The 16,098-nt window shown below is 41.6% G+C and overlaps 1 protein-coding gene across 1 annotated transcript in view; it reads right to left on the minus strand.

Annotated features, from left to right (window-relative positions):
• Positions 1-6,151: 6,151 nt before the first annotated feature.
• Positions 6,152-16,098, minus strand: part of NKD1 (NKD inhibitor of WNT signaling pathway 1) — a 110,325-nt gene continuing 100,378 nt past the window's right edge. Inside the window, exons 9-10 of the mRNA XM_054269319.1 lie at positions 13,222-13,352; positions 6,152-12,485 (exon numbers count right to left, since the gene is read on the minus strand). Coding sequence (XP_054125294.1) covers positions 11,911-12,485; positions 13,222-13,352 — 706 coding nt within the window. The 3' untranslated portion in view covers positions 6,152-11,910. The remainder of the gene's footprint in view (positions 12,486-13,221; positions 13,353-16,098) is intronic.

A 16,098-nucleotide genomic window follows, 5' to 3' on the forward strand; every position in this document is an offset into this window, starting at 1 on the left:
AATGGGACTGTTAGAAGAACAAATCAGGAACATCTTGGAAAAAAATGTCACAATAAAGAAAGTGTTTGTATCCCACCATAACTGGATTGCTGGTGATCAGACATGGTATAGCCAGCAATGAAAAACTCAAGGTTTCAGCTGAGAGATCAAGTCTGGAATTAAAATAGAGTTAAATTTAAACTCCAGAGTTCACTGGATGCTGTACTGGAGTAAAAGAAAGCCTGTCCTATAAATTGAATTGAAGCAGCTTAGCAAGGCAAACTTAAAGCTGACTAGTTGTTATCATCAAATTGCAAAAATTACATACCTTCTTGGTGATTTCTCATGGGCATCTCCTCACAGCACTGACTCCTCCTTCTTTACAGCACAACCAACAAACTCCAACTCTCTCTGCCACCAGCTAACCCACTCTTTTGTAGCACTCAGCTTCTTATTGGACACAGCTGTGGCCTGTTAAGGGCAGGCCTGTTCCTAATCTTTGGTGATTAGCACAGCTGCAACTCCTCAGGGGTGAGACTACCTTCTGCACTATCTTTATTTTCTTACATTCTATCCCTCCATAACTATTATACTTAGAAAAAAGAGCATCTCTCCTCATTTTCATCCTTCAGTCTCTAGCTGAGCACCATTACAAGCAAACAATTCAAACCTGGTACAGCCCCTCAAGCTTTAGAACTTCCAACCTGCTCTAAAACCACACTTGAGCCAAGCCTTCCTTGCAATTTGCTGGAGCCGCTGGTGGGATCACTGCCCCAAAGTGTCCCTTCTGCCTCCTGCTGGAGCACAAGAGAATTTGAAACATCACAAACTCATTTTACACATGGAAGATGATTTTCAGATTAATTTTTCTCCTCATGTTTATCCTTAAGGTAGTTTTCCACCCAGAGCTCTGAGGAAGAAAAGGGGGGCAGAGGGTGTGGGGGGTGTGGTGAATTCTGGCTCATGTGCAGCCTACATCAAAAGTTACCAGGGCAACAAACCAGTTAGGAAGCCAAGCTGACAGACCTAACCAAGAGTCTGCTGGGCCCCCTGAAGGAAAAAAGAAATGACTGAAAGACATCAGAGGAGGGAAAATAAAAAATTAAAGTCCATCCTGTTGTGCTAAGCTGGTCAGAGCATGCCCACTTCATCCTATTTAGGGTGAAAGTGTCTAATATTATACTTGACTGGAAAAAAAAATTATAAAGCGAGGAACTTAATTCAAAAGTTCTGAGCATTTTCCAGGCTTTTCCCCAGAGCCTTGGTGCTGCTGAGGGTCCCTTTTGGGCAGGGCAGGGCACAGGGCAGGGCAGGCAGAGCTGGTGCAGGGCTGGCAGCCCCGAGCCGGGCTGGGAGCGCTCCCGCGGCAGCCAGGCACAAACCAAGCGGTTATTGTCATCAAAGTGAGGAAATGAGCTGAGCAAAACAAGCAGAAGGCCCTGTTCTGTTTGGGCTGTACACTCTGTACGCTGCCACTTGGGAACTTAATTAGCCCACATGCTTCATGCTGCTATCTTTAGTCTGATGGCATACAGCTGCTGTGCTCAGCATCGCTGCCGCTGCCCTTGCCCTGCTCTTGGGGTCCAGAGCAGGAAAGGAGGGATTGCCTCGAGATTAATCCTCTGCCAGCCCTTGCTGGTTGCCTAAAACAAAACATTTTAGGTAAATGGTTTCATTAGCTCATGGGAGTTTTCCCAGATGGCCAGGGATGGGGAGGAATCCCACAGTCTCAGGGTGCTGATCACATCACAGGGCCACCCTTCAGAGCCAAAAAAACCCCCAAAACCCAACCCTTTTCAGGGCAGTCTTACCTGCTGGGGTGAGGGGGAAGCATTTTTGAGTCATTGTCCGCATGAGGTGAGGAGAGCTGGTTCTGCTTCCCACCTCTGCTGAGGTGCAAGAAGAATGAGCCCTGGACACAAAGTATGAAGGGATATAGATTATTTCAGGATATGGCACTTTACCAACAGCCTGCCATGGCACACAGTGATCAAGATTGTGCAAGGATTTAGGAATTTTAAAAAATACTCCAGGAGATCGTGCTGAGATTGTGGTGATCCATTCATACTAAAATGCAGGAAAAAATATCTTCTGAAGATTCCCAGCTGGCCAATGAAGCCAAAATTGGGGAAAGACTCAGGAATGAGGCATGGGCTCCCACTCCTGGTTGCCTCTGTGTTCAGCATCAAGCTAAGCCTCAGCCCCCCCATTCACAGCACAGGACAAAGCTGCTCTATGGCCCGAGTCTGCCCAGGGAGGGAGGGAATGCCCCTGTGCTCTGCATCTAATAAATGAAGGTCTTCAAAATCCCTTGGCTGATGTCATTTCTTGCACAGGGTGCCACAGCCTTGGCCTTTCACTGGGACATTGCTGTCTCCCAGCTGGAATGCAGCTGGCATCCCCAGGCCTGGCTGTAACCTCCCAGCTCAGGGAGCAGCTAATTTCTCTGAGCAGTTCAGAAGTTCCACATTCATCTCCTCCCGGGCTTTATCCATATCAGTATCCTCCACCTCCTGCCTCCCCCCATTAGTTTTTGTCTCTTGTAATCATTTTTTTTTCTCATATTCTCAGAAATCCCTGCTTTGCTACCTTGACAGTGATGTTAATGTCAGGTGCTGCACATCATGCCACACTCATGAGTTTTACATTCCTGTGACATGCCAGACTTTGATACAATTACAGCTTGGCTACATATCTTAATTTATGTTACAATATTGCTGCAGTAGTGTCAGAGACAAATGTTTAATTCACAGAAACTCAGTTTCAAACTACAGTCCCTGAATGCAAAGAGCAGACTTCAATATTTTTTCATCAATTTCTTAGTTCATAAAAATCAATTTTTGTAGAGTTTTTACACTGTACATAAAAGACTGTGGCATCAATTAGCCTTAATTCTTTTTTTTTTTCTTTTTTGGAAACCTCTTTGTAGGAAAATCTCATATTTCAGCAATTTGCATTATCCACACAATCTGCTTTGAAGTTCTAAGTTATGGTAAGAAAAGGATCCACTTATCTGCACATAAAAAATGTTCAAAGCTTATAAATTCCCTGAAACAGATGTACATTATCATTGGATTTGCCTTTCTCTCTTTGCTATTGCATGGCTAATAGAGTTTCATGTGCCCCCTCACATCCTCCCCATTTAGCATCTTTTCTCTACAGAAGCATGCACCCTACTGTGCCAATCCACACTTCAAAGATTTCTGTCTATCTATTAGAAACAAAGCACAAAGTGAGAACATATGGCCCCTTTTAAATTTCCCACATTTAAGTCAATATCGTTTCTTTTCTCCTTTGGCAAAGAAACATAATAAGGTTTATCTTCTCCCTTCCTAAATCTGCTGGCTCTCTCAAACTGCTTGTGCCAATTCAGCAGTTACTTTGCAGTATCAGACTTGGCAGCACATATGAAAACAAAATCTCTAATTTTTAAATTGCTTTTATTTCTTCAGATCAAGAAGATGCATTTAAATGATGAAAAAGGACAAAATGTAACTGCACACTTTCAGATAAGTGGATTTTAAACCCATGAAAGGGCACAACAGAAAGTCAACAGCAAAAAAAAATTGTCTTGTTCGAGTTCTTTTCATGGTGACATCTTTCTAAAGTGACTAAAGGGATGGAAGAGTACTGTGGAATGTAAGGGCTTGCTGCACCTGCTTGTCACACGTGCCAGAGCCTCCAGAGAACCCAGTCCTGGGGCGGAGGGGGTGATCAGACACCAGGCACTGACACCCTTCTGAGGACAAGGGGCAGCCACTGCCTCAATGGCTTTGGCTCCTCAGCTTTCCCTGAGGGTGTCACAGACATAGTGAACATACCTCTCATGTGCCAGGAAGAAGCAATTCTGGACCATTCCTCTGGAGTGGCTCCATCCCCACACCCTTGGGGAGGTGAGCAGGAGGGCAGGCAGGACGCTCCTGGTGAGAGCTGCTGTGCAGGGGATTTCCTTTGCAGGCTACAGCAGCAATATCCAAAGGAGCACAGGCTCCAAGTAAAACAAACTTCATTAACTATTGTTAGAAAGATCAGCAGACACATAATATCCTGTGAATGCCGAATTCCTGATTCAGTTATAGCAAAAGGGGCTGCAATGATGATGTTTTTAGCAGAGAAAGGAATTAAAGTCTTGCCCTGCTCCTGAAAACACGATTTGCTCTAATTCAGTTACCAGCTCAAATGACTCCATGTTTCAGGCTTGTAAGACATCAAGATTGTAATCTTTAAATTAATTTATTTTAGCATCCATTTATTAGACCAGGAAAGTTCTAATAAAAACCTGTCCCTGACCAGTGCAAGCTCTGAGTGTCCCAGGGCCCTGATTATATGAGAGTATAAATTGAAGGACTTCTGTTGATCCAGTGAAGCTGCACAAAATTTCCAGTGAAACCTATGGAGGTCACATGCTCAGAGCCACTGAGGGTTGTGGCCTTAGCAGATGGCACACTCAAACAGCAAGTTATGATTACAGACATCAAAAGTAAAAAATATTCCCTGAAAAGGCTGTAAAGAGACCAGAGGAATGTGAGGCCCACAGTGCTGCCTTATTGCTTCCCTTCACATTTCTGCACTTACTGGAAACTCAGAGTCTCTGTAATTGGGCTTTTCCTCCCCTCCACTCCTCGCAGGGTGAGAGGGTTAATTGCTTTGGACTGAAACATTACAGCTTTTGTACTCCTGCTTCCTACTGGCACATTGAGTACGCAGAGATGCTGAGTGCACACACCACCAGGAGCCCCAGCACTGGGAGCAGGGATGAGAGCAGCTCCAGAGCTCCAGCCATGGGATGAGAGCAGCTCCAGAGCTCCAGCCATGGGATGAGAGCAGCTCCAGAGCTCCAGCCATGGGATGAGAGCAGCTCCAGAGCTCCAGCCATGGGATGAGAGCAGCTCCAGAGCTCCAGCCATGGGATGAGAGCAGCTCCAGACCTACAGCCATGGGATGAGAGCAGCTCCAGAGCTCCAGCCATGGGATGAGAGCAGCTCCAGACCTACAGCCATGGGATGAGAGCAGCTCCAGACCTCCAGCCATAGGATGAGAGCAGCTCCAGACCTACAGCCATGGGATGAGAGCAGCTCCAGACCTACAGCCATGGGATGAGAGCAGCTCCAGACCTACAGCCATGGGATGAGAGCAGCTCCAGACCTCCAGCCATAGGATGAGAGCAGCTCCAGACCTACAGCCATGGGATGAGAGCAGCTCCAGACCTACAGCCATGGGATGAGAGCAGCTCCAGAGCTCCCAACCCTGGGTATCTGTACAGCTCCTATCTCTGGCTTTGAAAATCAGCACTGGCCAAGTGAGACCTTAATGCTAATTGCTGTAGCATTTCACTGTTTATCTTAGGCGAACTAGCATTACCAGTCATGGTTGTTAACAACCTCAAGTGGCACTTTATTCATCTATCAACAGCCTTACCCTGTGAACAAGCAAGCAAAGAACTATAAACACCCACTCCAAAGCCACTCTGTAGGTTTAAGCTGAAGCCCAAAGAAAAAAGGCTATTCACAGATCATCAGAGAGCAGACAAAATACAACCTCCAAACCAATGTTTTAATCTACAAAGTTTTATTTGTCTTTTTAAACTTGTAAACCATAAAAAGAGCTTATCAAATATCTGAAATTAGTACAAGAAAAAATGATGAATCATAGCAAACTGCATTTGTAAGGTCCAAATTCCAAGACATGCATGGGGCTCTTCTGCTTCCATTTATGAAGCTGAAAACAAATTTGGCCCAGTTTTTTAGGTGCTTTATTAGAAAATTCACAAAGCCTCAGCATGCTATACTTCGTGAATAGAACAGAATGGGAAGGATTAAATGCAAGAAAATGCACTCAGCACCAGAAGGATCTGAACCCCACATCTTCACCCACAAAACACAACACCAAAGGAGTACATACATCCCTTAGCTGGTAGCCATTAGAGGCAGCTTTGTCTCTATGGACTAGGCACTCAAAGGAAGACACACACCCCACCTCACAGACATGTCCTAGAAACCAGAAAGAACAATGCTCACCATTACCACTATGCCTGCCATTCTTAATGTTTGCCCACTGCCAAATTTATGAAGCCCCTTAACATTGTCTTCAACATCCTTGAAAATCTTCTGGAACTTTCGACTCTCAGACCCCAGAACACCAGCCTGATGAGACAACCAACAAAGCCTGTCATTCCTTGTGCTATAAAGATCACCCTGTGTCAGTAGATTTCATAGGCATAGTGAATGCTCAGTGCTTAGAAAAATCAGGACAGATACGGAAACTTTGGGTAACATTTCACCAATTTCTGTGTGTTTGTAATCAAAAAGAACTGATGTCACTGTTCAAAATGTGTTCTAAGGAATATTCAAAACATCTGCAGAAACACCTCTGCTTCCAAAACCACTTCCCTCAGCTTGGACAGGGACCCGGGGATCCTTCCTTATTCTGCCACAGCCCCAGTGATTATCTGCACCTTTCCTGCCTTGTGCCTGCCCCTGCACGCTGGAGATTCACCTCTTAAAGAAAGTCTTTCAAGTTTTCCCAGTGAAAAGCATTCTACAAACTACTGCTGCTGTTTTATGAGCAAAAACTGTACCAGAGGAGATTCATAAAAGTAGTATGAATAAGAATTTCCCCATACAGGATTTTCCTGCCTCTGGTGTGTCTCCCCCAGCCCCTCTGTTGGACAGTTCTGTGCTATCCCTACACTTCTCAAATCCTTCCATCCTTCCCTTGCCAGTCTTTCTCCACAGCTCTAACCCTCACAGTAATCTGCTGAATAGCCCTTAAATCCTGGTAGGTTAAACCAAAGAAATTAGAAGACTTCCTCCCTGTGACTCCTATCATTTCAGCTCATTTAGGATTGAGTTATCTAGAAATACATAGAAATATAAAAGCAAATTAAAGCATCATTGAAAACATCATTATTTAATAACTACAATCCAAGCTTCAAATAGGATGCATTTCAATGCATATTGAATAATTTCAATATAATTTGTTTTTCTCTATCTGTTCCTTTTAGACCATTTAAAGCACATTTTAAATGTGCACAGAACAACAAAAAACCCCAAAGCAGACCCTTCCAAATCAAATCAATTCAACATCTGTTCAAATATGCAAACAAAATACATTATTATGTCATAAATAGAGGCTGGTTTTGCTGGTAAGTGCATTAGGAAAGATATCTTTTTCCAGAAGCTATTTAGAAAACACATTAAGTTCAATTTTTAGTTTATGGATTTTCAAACATGTTTCTGCTGGTATATATAAAAAAAAAAAACAAAACCAAAACCAAAGAAGTCTGACAATTAATAGGATGCTGAATAAGACTTGGTTCCCAGCAAAGCCATGAATAAGTCATGTTTGAAAATGTATTTTCAGATCTTGATGAATTGCATCAAGGTAATTAAAGGTGAGACTTGATTAGCTGACATGTTTCCAAACATGAACATTCTTGCCTGTACTCCAGGCAAAAATTATGGTGAATGTTTTTGCAAATTTTCTAGCATGATGAATTTTTCTCAAGTATAATCTAGGCCCAAAGGGGCCCAACTTTCCTGTTAATTGGAATACAAATGAAATCTGTCATTCAGTAATTGAGGTACACGATGACATATGGAGAACAGTATGCATTCATCAGAGCTTGGTGTTTATGTGGCAACTTGTGGGCTGCTGAGCACACACAGTGCTCATCCCTTTAGAAAAAATCACCTCTGTCAGAGTCCATCTTGTTCCACTCACTAACTTCTGCCAGAGGACACACACACACACACACACACACACACACATATATATATATATACACATATACACACACAAAACACACACCTTTAAAGTACTTCTCCAGCTAAACATTGCTGTTCTATCCTCACAATGACTAGAGTAGAAAAACCATAATAGAGGTCATGTATTTGGTGATATATTTGGGGCTGCTCTGCCAGTATGCCAGGAGATTCTGTACCTCATCATCCAAGGGCAGAACTGGGTCTCCATTTCTAACAATGACTAAATGATATGAGGCTGTTTCAAAGAGTTTTGGAAGTGCCTTGAGGGCTTCCAATGACATCAGTGTAAAGAGTATTTGCTGCTTATCTTAATTAATTTACCAGCTTGATCTCTTACAGCAAAACTTCCATTTACTATTAGCAAACCCATCAGCAGTAAGATGCAGAAAAAAATAAATACTGGAGTTACTGGCTGCACATTATGTAGATTTCAAACCCACCTTCCTGGAATGAAATTATAGGCACCCTGCAGCCAGTGGGAACCTGGCAGCCTTGCCAGAGACTTCACTGGGACAGAGATTTTACTTCACAGCCTTAGCTTAGGTTAATTTGTATTGTGGGAAGATATTAGCAACCCTTCTTTTCAAAACACTGCCCTACCCAGAATTGCAGCTGGTAGAGATGAGCAAAAGTTTTCAATTTAATTTTTTCAGCAAATAGTGCAAACTTCAAGATTGACTTCATTTTGCTGAACTGCCTTATGTAAAAACAGAAGAAGGAAGTGAAAAGTCTGGAGTTTTCATCTGAAATTACTTAATGCCACTCCATTTTCCTTTTCAATATTAACAATATACTCAACTCTGGTATGTTTTTCTTTGGAAGTAAATGTTTTGATCAACCAGAAACTAAACTCTGTCAAATTTTGATTCAGCTATGGTTTTGAACAACCTAAACCAATATTTTTATTTTTTTTTAAGGAAAAGTTTTCAGAATTAATAGCAAGATGAAATACCAGTTACACAACGCAGGTCCAACAGCAGGGGACAAGAAATTTAACTTTGAAACTTGATATTTTAAATATTAGACCAAAGCATACCCAGCCCATACATAATTTCCTGATCCTGTTCCCAAAAATGTTAATGCAAGCTCTTTCATCAGTGGGATCTGCAAGCACTGACAGCAATTGCAACAGGCCCCTGAAATCCACAACAAGAAGAAAGAAATATACTTTCTGAACTAGTAAAACTTTAATTAACAGGGGGTTCTCTTGGCACAGTTTTTGCTGTTAAATAAATAAAGCATTTAGTCAAAACCATCTATATTTACTATACAAAATACTGAAAAGCAAACATATTTAAAAGGTACAGAAATTTAAGGTTTTGTGAAAAGAAACTGTGCTACATGTTATTCACACTTATAATGCACATAACACAACTGCAACACAGTATTTAGATACTGTATATTCATACATGGCTGGTGTAAGGTTTTCATAAGGGGATGCCATGTTATTAAGATGCATTTGTGTTTCACAGACTGCGAGCAAGGCAGAATTTGTCTTCTGAATGTTCAAATATAATAACCCAAACCAAAGCAACGCCAGGCAGTAACAAATGGTCAGTTGTGTTCCACATCAGAGTCCACCTGGCACAGCCAGCACTGCACATCTCTCACTCAGATGGATTTTGGTAGTGGTGCTGTTTTCTTTTCCACCAAAATATCTTTGGGTGAAGAAGCAGTTTTACCCCTTTGCCGCCCTTTTGTAGAAAACCCCACAATTCTGAAAGCACTCGAGTTTTCCACAATGCTTTCTGGTTTTCAGTAACAATCTGCACTTAAAAAAATTGACTAAGAACAATTTCCACCTCTCAGCCTTTGTGGCATATGCTCTACTGAAAAGAGAACAGCTTTAATTACTTCTTCAAAGCAAATAGCATGGCATCCCTTCTGAGATGGAATGTACACTGTGTGTTTGCATGCGGTATAATGTAAGTCACTTGAATACATCAGACTTTTTTAACACTATAATATAAATAAGCTTATTCCTTCTACTAGACATATAAATGCCTTTTTTTTTTTCTTTTTGCAGTCCATAATTATATATACATTGAAAAAGAATGATACACAAGCAGCAAAAAAGGCTTAGACTAGAACAACTCAGTGGTAACTAACCAAATTTGTGGCCTTTTCATATTCTCAACACAGAAAATTCTGCATATAAATATTTTTGGACTTTAGGAATTTTAAAATAAACAGAACAGTATAGTTGTCACACAGATCAAACACATTTTAAAAACATTTTGCTAGATTTTACAGAACACGCTGTTGACAGCTAAAAAAAGTAAAATAAAATAAACCAGATTTTTTCAAGGGGACAATAAGTCTAAACATCTGCTGATCCAGGGAGACAAGAGACGGACCTAATTACCATGAAGCAGTGATTCCATTCCAATTCCATGAGAAGGCAAAGCCTTCCCTGTTCTTTACAAGGTGCTGTCTCTGTGTTCTCAGAAAGGACAGCATCCCCCTAAACCTGGTCAGCAGTAAGGTAAGACCCCATTTTGGACTGATCAAAACTCTGGTCAGAAAACAAAAAATACCCCAACCATAAAGGGCTTATAACAATGTCGGATAGTTACATTTTACAATATATACTATTGACAAAATACCACAACATTAAAAATAATTAAAACCAAAAGCAAATACATTTATAGAACAATTATGTCTTTATGTAGGAGTTCTCTAATGTTCCAAAAGAAATGTAGGTGTTTTCCAGTCACTTTCTACCTTCAAAATGGTGATCTGTACAAAACCCAACTGAATCTATTTTAAATCTGGGCTCCACAGAAAGCAAAACGTCAATGCACTGAACCCCCCACTTTTTTTTTTTCACTTTTCCAATTTTCTTTTGACCTTCAAATTTCTCAGCAACCATTAAGGTGTTGAGAGTGTGGTCTGATTCTCCTTCATGGAATGGAAGCCCTTTGATATGGAAAAAGTAGCAGAATCCAGGAAGATTGTGAATGATACTTTTATACATGTCTCTAAAATGGGAGAAGCCCAAATTGATAGGTGCTTGGGAAATTCAAACTGGAGGCACCAAGAAAATGCCATGGCATATGTTTCTAAAAAGTCACTGTTGTGGAAAAAAACAAATATAATGTTAATATTCAAACCACAGATTTCTAAAACACAACAAAATGTACCTGAGAGTGTGCATATTTATATATATATATTTATATTTATATTTTATATATATTTGCCAACATTTAAAGTGAGAAAGTATATTTTCCTCAATTCTTTCTCAAAACAAAGAACTGTGGATTTAAACAAAACAAACCCCCCCAATCGACCCCTCTCCTTCTCAAAGCCCCATGAATGATACTTATGGCCCAAGCACTAAAGTCTAGTGCTGGTTTGGAAAACCCCATTTCACATCCTTCTCTTTCCAAATAGTATCCCAAACAGAGTGGAGAATAAGCAAAAGAAAAACCAAAAATAAAAGAAGTATATTTAAATATTACCCAGTATACAACAGACTGTACTTGTGTCAATGAAGAATCTCCAAGAAAATAAAGTGTAAGTCATACAAATGTAGCCCTGTTGACAAGTTTAGCTAATATTTCCTTGCAATTAAGATGATTTGAAAGGATGCGAACACAAACAGGCTACACGAACACAGCATATTAAAATTCCCCCCTGTAGCACATTACAATCAATAAAAAGAAAATAAAATCTGAATAATACTAGAGGTAGCAGCTGTTTGTATTTTCCATTATCTGAGCATCTCTGGAGTCCAACCCTTCGAACATTGCTCCCCTGATGAAAGGCTTGTGTGCGATCAGCCGGCGTACAGCAGAGTGGAAAGCTGGATGTCTGCAGGAGTGTTTGAAGTATCTTTCTGAGTACACTGGAAGTAGTACTTGTACAGAAGTGCGTTGACGACCTGTGTTAAATCACAGCTCAAAAAGCTATGGCTGTTTGCTGTTTTACAAGCCACTTAAAACAAAAAAAAAAATATCCACAAGGTGTTTGAGTAAGCTATGCGGTTCCACAACATATAAATAGGGTGAGTTTCAAGAGTTCAATATAACCTCTAAAATATATGCTAGCTGAATATTAATGGAGTAATGATAACATTAATAATAGTAATGCCTTAGTTCTGGTATCACAAGAACGCATTTCCTTCATTTGGGATGATTCCTGGAGGGTGTTGGTGGGATCTCTTCTATGTCTGGTAGAAGTGGTGGTAGTGGTGGTGGTGCTCGTGGTGGTGGTGGTGCTCATGTCTTTGTATCATCTGTCCCACTTGGCCTTCATATAAAATGACTGTGGGCAGGTCTCTCACGTGCTCCTTTTCCACAACTGTCCCCGGAGACTGGAAGGTTTTGCACATTTGGTGATTCTCCTTTGCCCTCTGCTTATGCTTCTTGTGGATCTGTTGGGACTGCAAGGGAAGGTACGGGAGGTTCTGGCCCACCCGTGCACTTGGGGAAGCCATGGGCAAGGGCACCCCTTGGAAAGGTTTATTCCTAACTGCCCTTCCAGGATGCACAGGGGCGACGTTTTTGCCCTGGGCTTTGGGAGACCTCACAAAGTGCTTGTTGGAGTCCTGGTTCCGGAGCCTCTGCTGGATTTCTGCAATCTTGGCATAGGAACTTTCAGCCAGATTGATGTGGTTTGGATCCACCACTTGGGATTTCCTATGGTGAGCATGGAAGGTCTCAGGCTCATGAGAACGGGATCTAGTTTGATTCACAATTCTGCCTGGTGGGTCATGTTTTTGAGCTGCTGGAGGAGATCCTAGGAAATAACAAGCTGAGTTAGTCATCTAGTATTTCAAAGTTCTAATTAGTAGCATGCAGTTGGCAGGGATAGCATTATCGGCAGAACAAATTTTTCCTAAGGAAGTGAATGCAATTATAGCTGTCTAGTTTAATTACACTTAATAATTCTGGCCAGTAAATAATACACAAATATGAATACCTATCTAGAGAAGACTGAACACACACTCTGTGTGTGTGTATGTGTATAAAAATCTTTATGTTACCAACTCTTGGTCATCAAATTAACTGTCAGGGGAATAGTAAAGCCCTGGCAGAGGGCAGGGAAATGAAGGAAATCCAAGTCTCTTTGATGTGGGGACTAGAGCCAAAATTCCAGGTAAAAACACACATTTTCCTATTTTTGGGTCAGTAGTGAGTATAAAATATGTGCTGGTCTCATCTTGGGAACAAGCTCCAACATCCAAAAGTCAATCCTTACCTCACCCATAGACTAAACTTAATAATTTAGATGTAAAGATTGTTCTCCTAGGCTCAGCTCCAAGTTTAGCTACACAAACAAGTACATCAAAGCAGCCTTGCAGCACATTACCCACTCTGTAGTGATACCACCTTCACCAGTAATTATCTTGCAGTATTCACAGTCCTATTCCTGAGTCACTACAGACAAATCACAGAGCTTCACAATTCACTGTCCCTGGCATGGAACATGCAACTGAAGGAACAAAAGATTATGAGGTTACAACATAAATTACCTGGCCCAAACTTTGATGTGTAGTTTTCTATTCCTGCAAGATCCAAATAGTGGTTTCTCCTTTCAATGTTCTCATCAACACAATGACGATAGCACCCACTTTGCTCTGGATTGTTCTCACTCTGGTGGTATCTGTCAGCAGGAAGCAAAATTACCATTCAGCAGAACTTCTTTAAAGTTCTTATCACCATCTGCAAACCAACAACTCATGGACCCTTTGAAGTGACAGGAGGTGCTCACAAAGAAACAACAAACGCTTGAAATGTGGATGACCAGACCTGCTATGACGATGGGCCCAGATGACTGCTCCTTCCCCTCACATAAATCAATCCTGGTGTTGCAAAGCAAAGGAGGCTTTCCAATTGCATCACATGTGCAAAGGCAAATAAAACCACTCCTAGCATTTATTACTTTCCGTCTTAGGGCCAAATCATTCAACCGATTCTCCAATTAGGACACACCAAAGAAAATCTGCTTTTTGATTCATGACCATTCCCACCACTGTGAGGAAGTGCTGGGGTAATCCAGATCAATGTCCATGTGCTCCTGCTTCAGAGAGACAGGCAACAGCTCAGGTGCAGCAACCAGAGAGAGCGTGGGAAGAGAAGGTGTTGGTAGGACACTCAGAGGTAACTGCTGCTTTCCAAAATATAATTAATAAGGTCAGATCAGACGCTGGCTTTAGAATCTCAACTCCTTTTCCTGCTCAGCTTTGCAATTTTATTTATAGCAGAACTATTTCCTGAGAATGAATATCTGAAATACCATTCATTTATGAGACAGAAAAAAATCAGGCAGAAGTTTACAGTATATTAGTCCATAATGCCAAACAATTTTATTCAGCAATTTAAATGGGAAGTCTGCAAATATGAACAATATTTTCAATATAACAAACTGTATAAGCAGAAAACCCTTGATTAAGTTGCTGCTTGTCATTCAGACAATTCAGTCTCCAAGACCACGAGATTGGCTTTGCTATTTCTCTGTGCAAGTGCACTGATGTCAGCCCAACACCAGAATTTGGCCTTGTATCCTACACCAGCTGCTAAATATGGGCTCTGTCCTGTATGGAGCCCAGTACTCTGCTTTTAGTCTATTAACACATTTCTAAGTTTCCAGAGGCTGCTGATCCCCTGAGCTTTGGCACAAATGGCTTTCCTGGTCTAGCTTGTACTGTTCAGGGACATTACAGAACTGAGGCCCCTCGTGTCTCTGTCACGCCTGCAGTGTCTTTTATCAAAGTCACAAGACCTGACCTAACTGGAAGATCATTTCTGCTCTACTTTGATAGAGGTAGAGTCTCCTGAATGGAGGAGAGTCTGCCTGGAAAGCAGGTAAGGTTTAAAGATTCTAGTCAGCTTTGAAAAGTGACATGGGCTACTCTCAAAAAAAATTTTAAAAAAAAGGAATGTCCAGATAGTCTCTACATTTTGGATACCTAACCAACTCAGCACCTTTCCTGTATCAGACACAACTTTATATGTTGTTACACTTTAGCATGTCAACATAAAAGATCTCTGGGGATAGAACTTGCCTAACTGCAGTTGCCAAGCATGAATCACCTACAGAAACCACTGGGACTTGAACCCATGTGCTAAAGACAATTCACAGTTAACCCAGAAAAAATATCACTGAGTTTGATCCAACACAATTAAGCAACACTGCATACAGCATTGCTCTTGGAAATGAAGCTAACAGGGAACCTGTTATTTTGTTACTGTAATAAATTAAATCTCTCATCAAGACAGAGGAAAAAAAAATTATGCCAGTAGTGCCACAGCCCTACACTCTAATAACTTTCTTGCATGCAAGATGACGTTCAGCAATATTCATGCAAATACACACAGCAAAGCAATTATCCACTGGTGAGAGATGTGCTCAGTGTCAAAGGAACTCCAAGTACTTGTGAGAACTGCAGTGTCTGGCACCCAGGCCCTCAGTGCTGCCCTGCAAACACATGGGAGCCCTTGGGCAGGCACCAACCATGCATCAAGGACTATGTAAAATACAATGCTGTTACTGGGCTTGGGCTTGGTAAGGCTCTGGTTTTAATAAAAAAGGGCATCTGCTGGAGTGTTTGTGGGGTGTATGGAAGTCCTTTCTAAAATTCCCACGCTGATGTGTGATCCTGATGGCACACAACAACAGAGCAGGAAAGGGGAATGGAGCACAGGGCAGAAAACACAGGGACATCCCCTGAGAACCTCACTCACTGAGAACACAGAGTTTAAGTCAGCCAGGGAGAGCCAGGCTATCTAGCCATGAATCTAGCTACTTATCTGGATACTCATTAGCCCTGCAGGTGAAAACTCCTGCCTGGAGCCTTCAGCAAATGAAAAATCCAACCCATCTATCTCCCAACCTTCAGGACAAAAACATTTCTATCCATTTTATCTTGAATATTAATCACATCTTGCCTAGAATTCCCTAAGTAACTGAACATGTCAAATGTGTGCGCTTCTCACAAGTTCCCATTGCTGCTTTCAAAGGGGAAGCAACTGCATTAATATTGTGAGATTCTGACCTGAGCCTCAGCAGCTTTCCTGAGGGTTGTGTGCCTGGTCAGAGTGCACAAACATCCCTGAAACACACACAGTGTGAACAGCACACTCTTCATCCTGTCTACATCTAGTGGGATCCAACACAAACTGGCAGCTGCTGACCATTGTCTGATGCTGATCTGCTCAGCTCAAGACACAGATTTTTCTGTGAGGAAGCCTCTCACCAAAGGAAGGAGAAGGACAAACATTTTGGCCCAACTTTTGATGCTTCCACGACTGTGGATTTAATTGGAAATGCCTGCTGTTCATAAAAACACTACATTTGCAGAGCCAGGACTTCAAGGTAGATAAGAAGAGGACTTCAAGCTGAAAAGGGA

This window comes from Melozone crissalis, unplaced genomic scaffold, assembly GCF_028551555.1.
Source record: "Melozone crissalis strain CALT ecotype California unplaced genomic scaffold, PUWL_Pcris_2 ptg000007l_1, whole genome shotgun sequence".
Classification (NCBI taxonomy): Eukaryota; Metazoa; Chordata; class Aves; order Passeriformes; family Passerellidae; genus Melozone; species Melozone crissalis.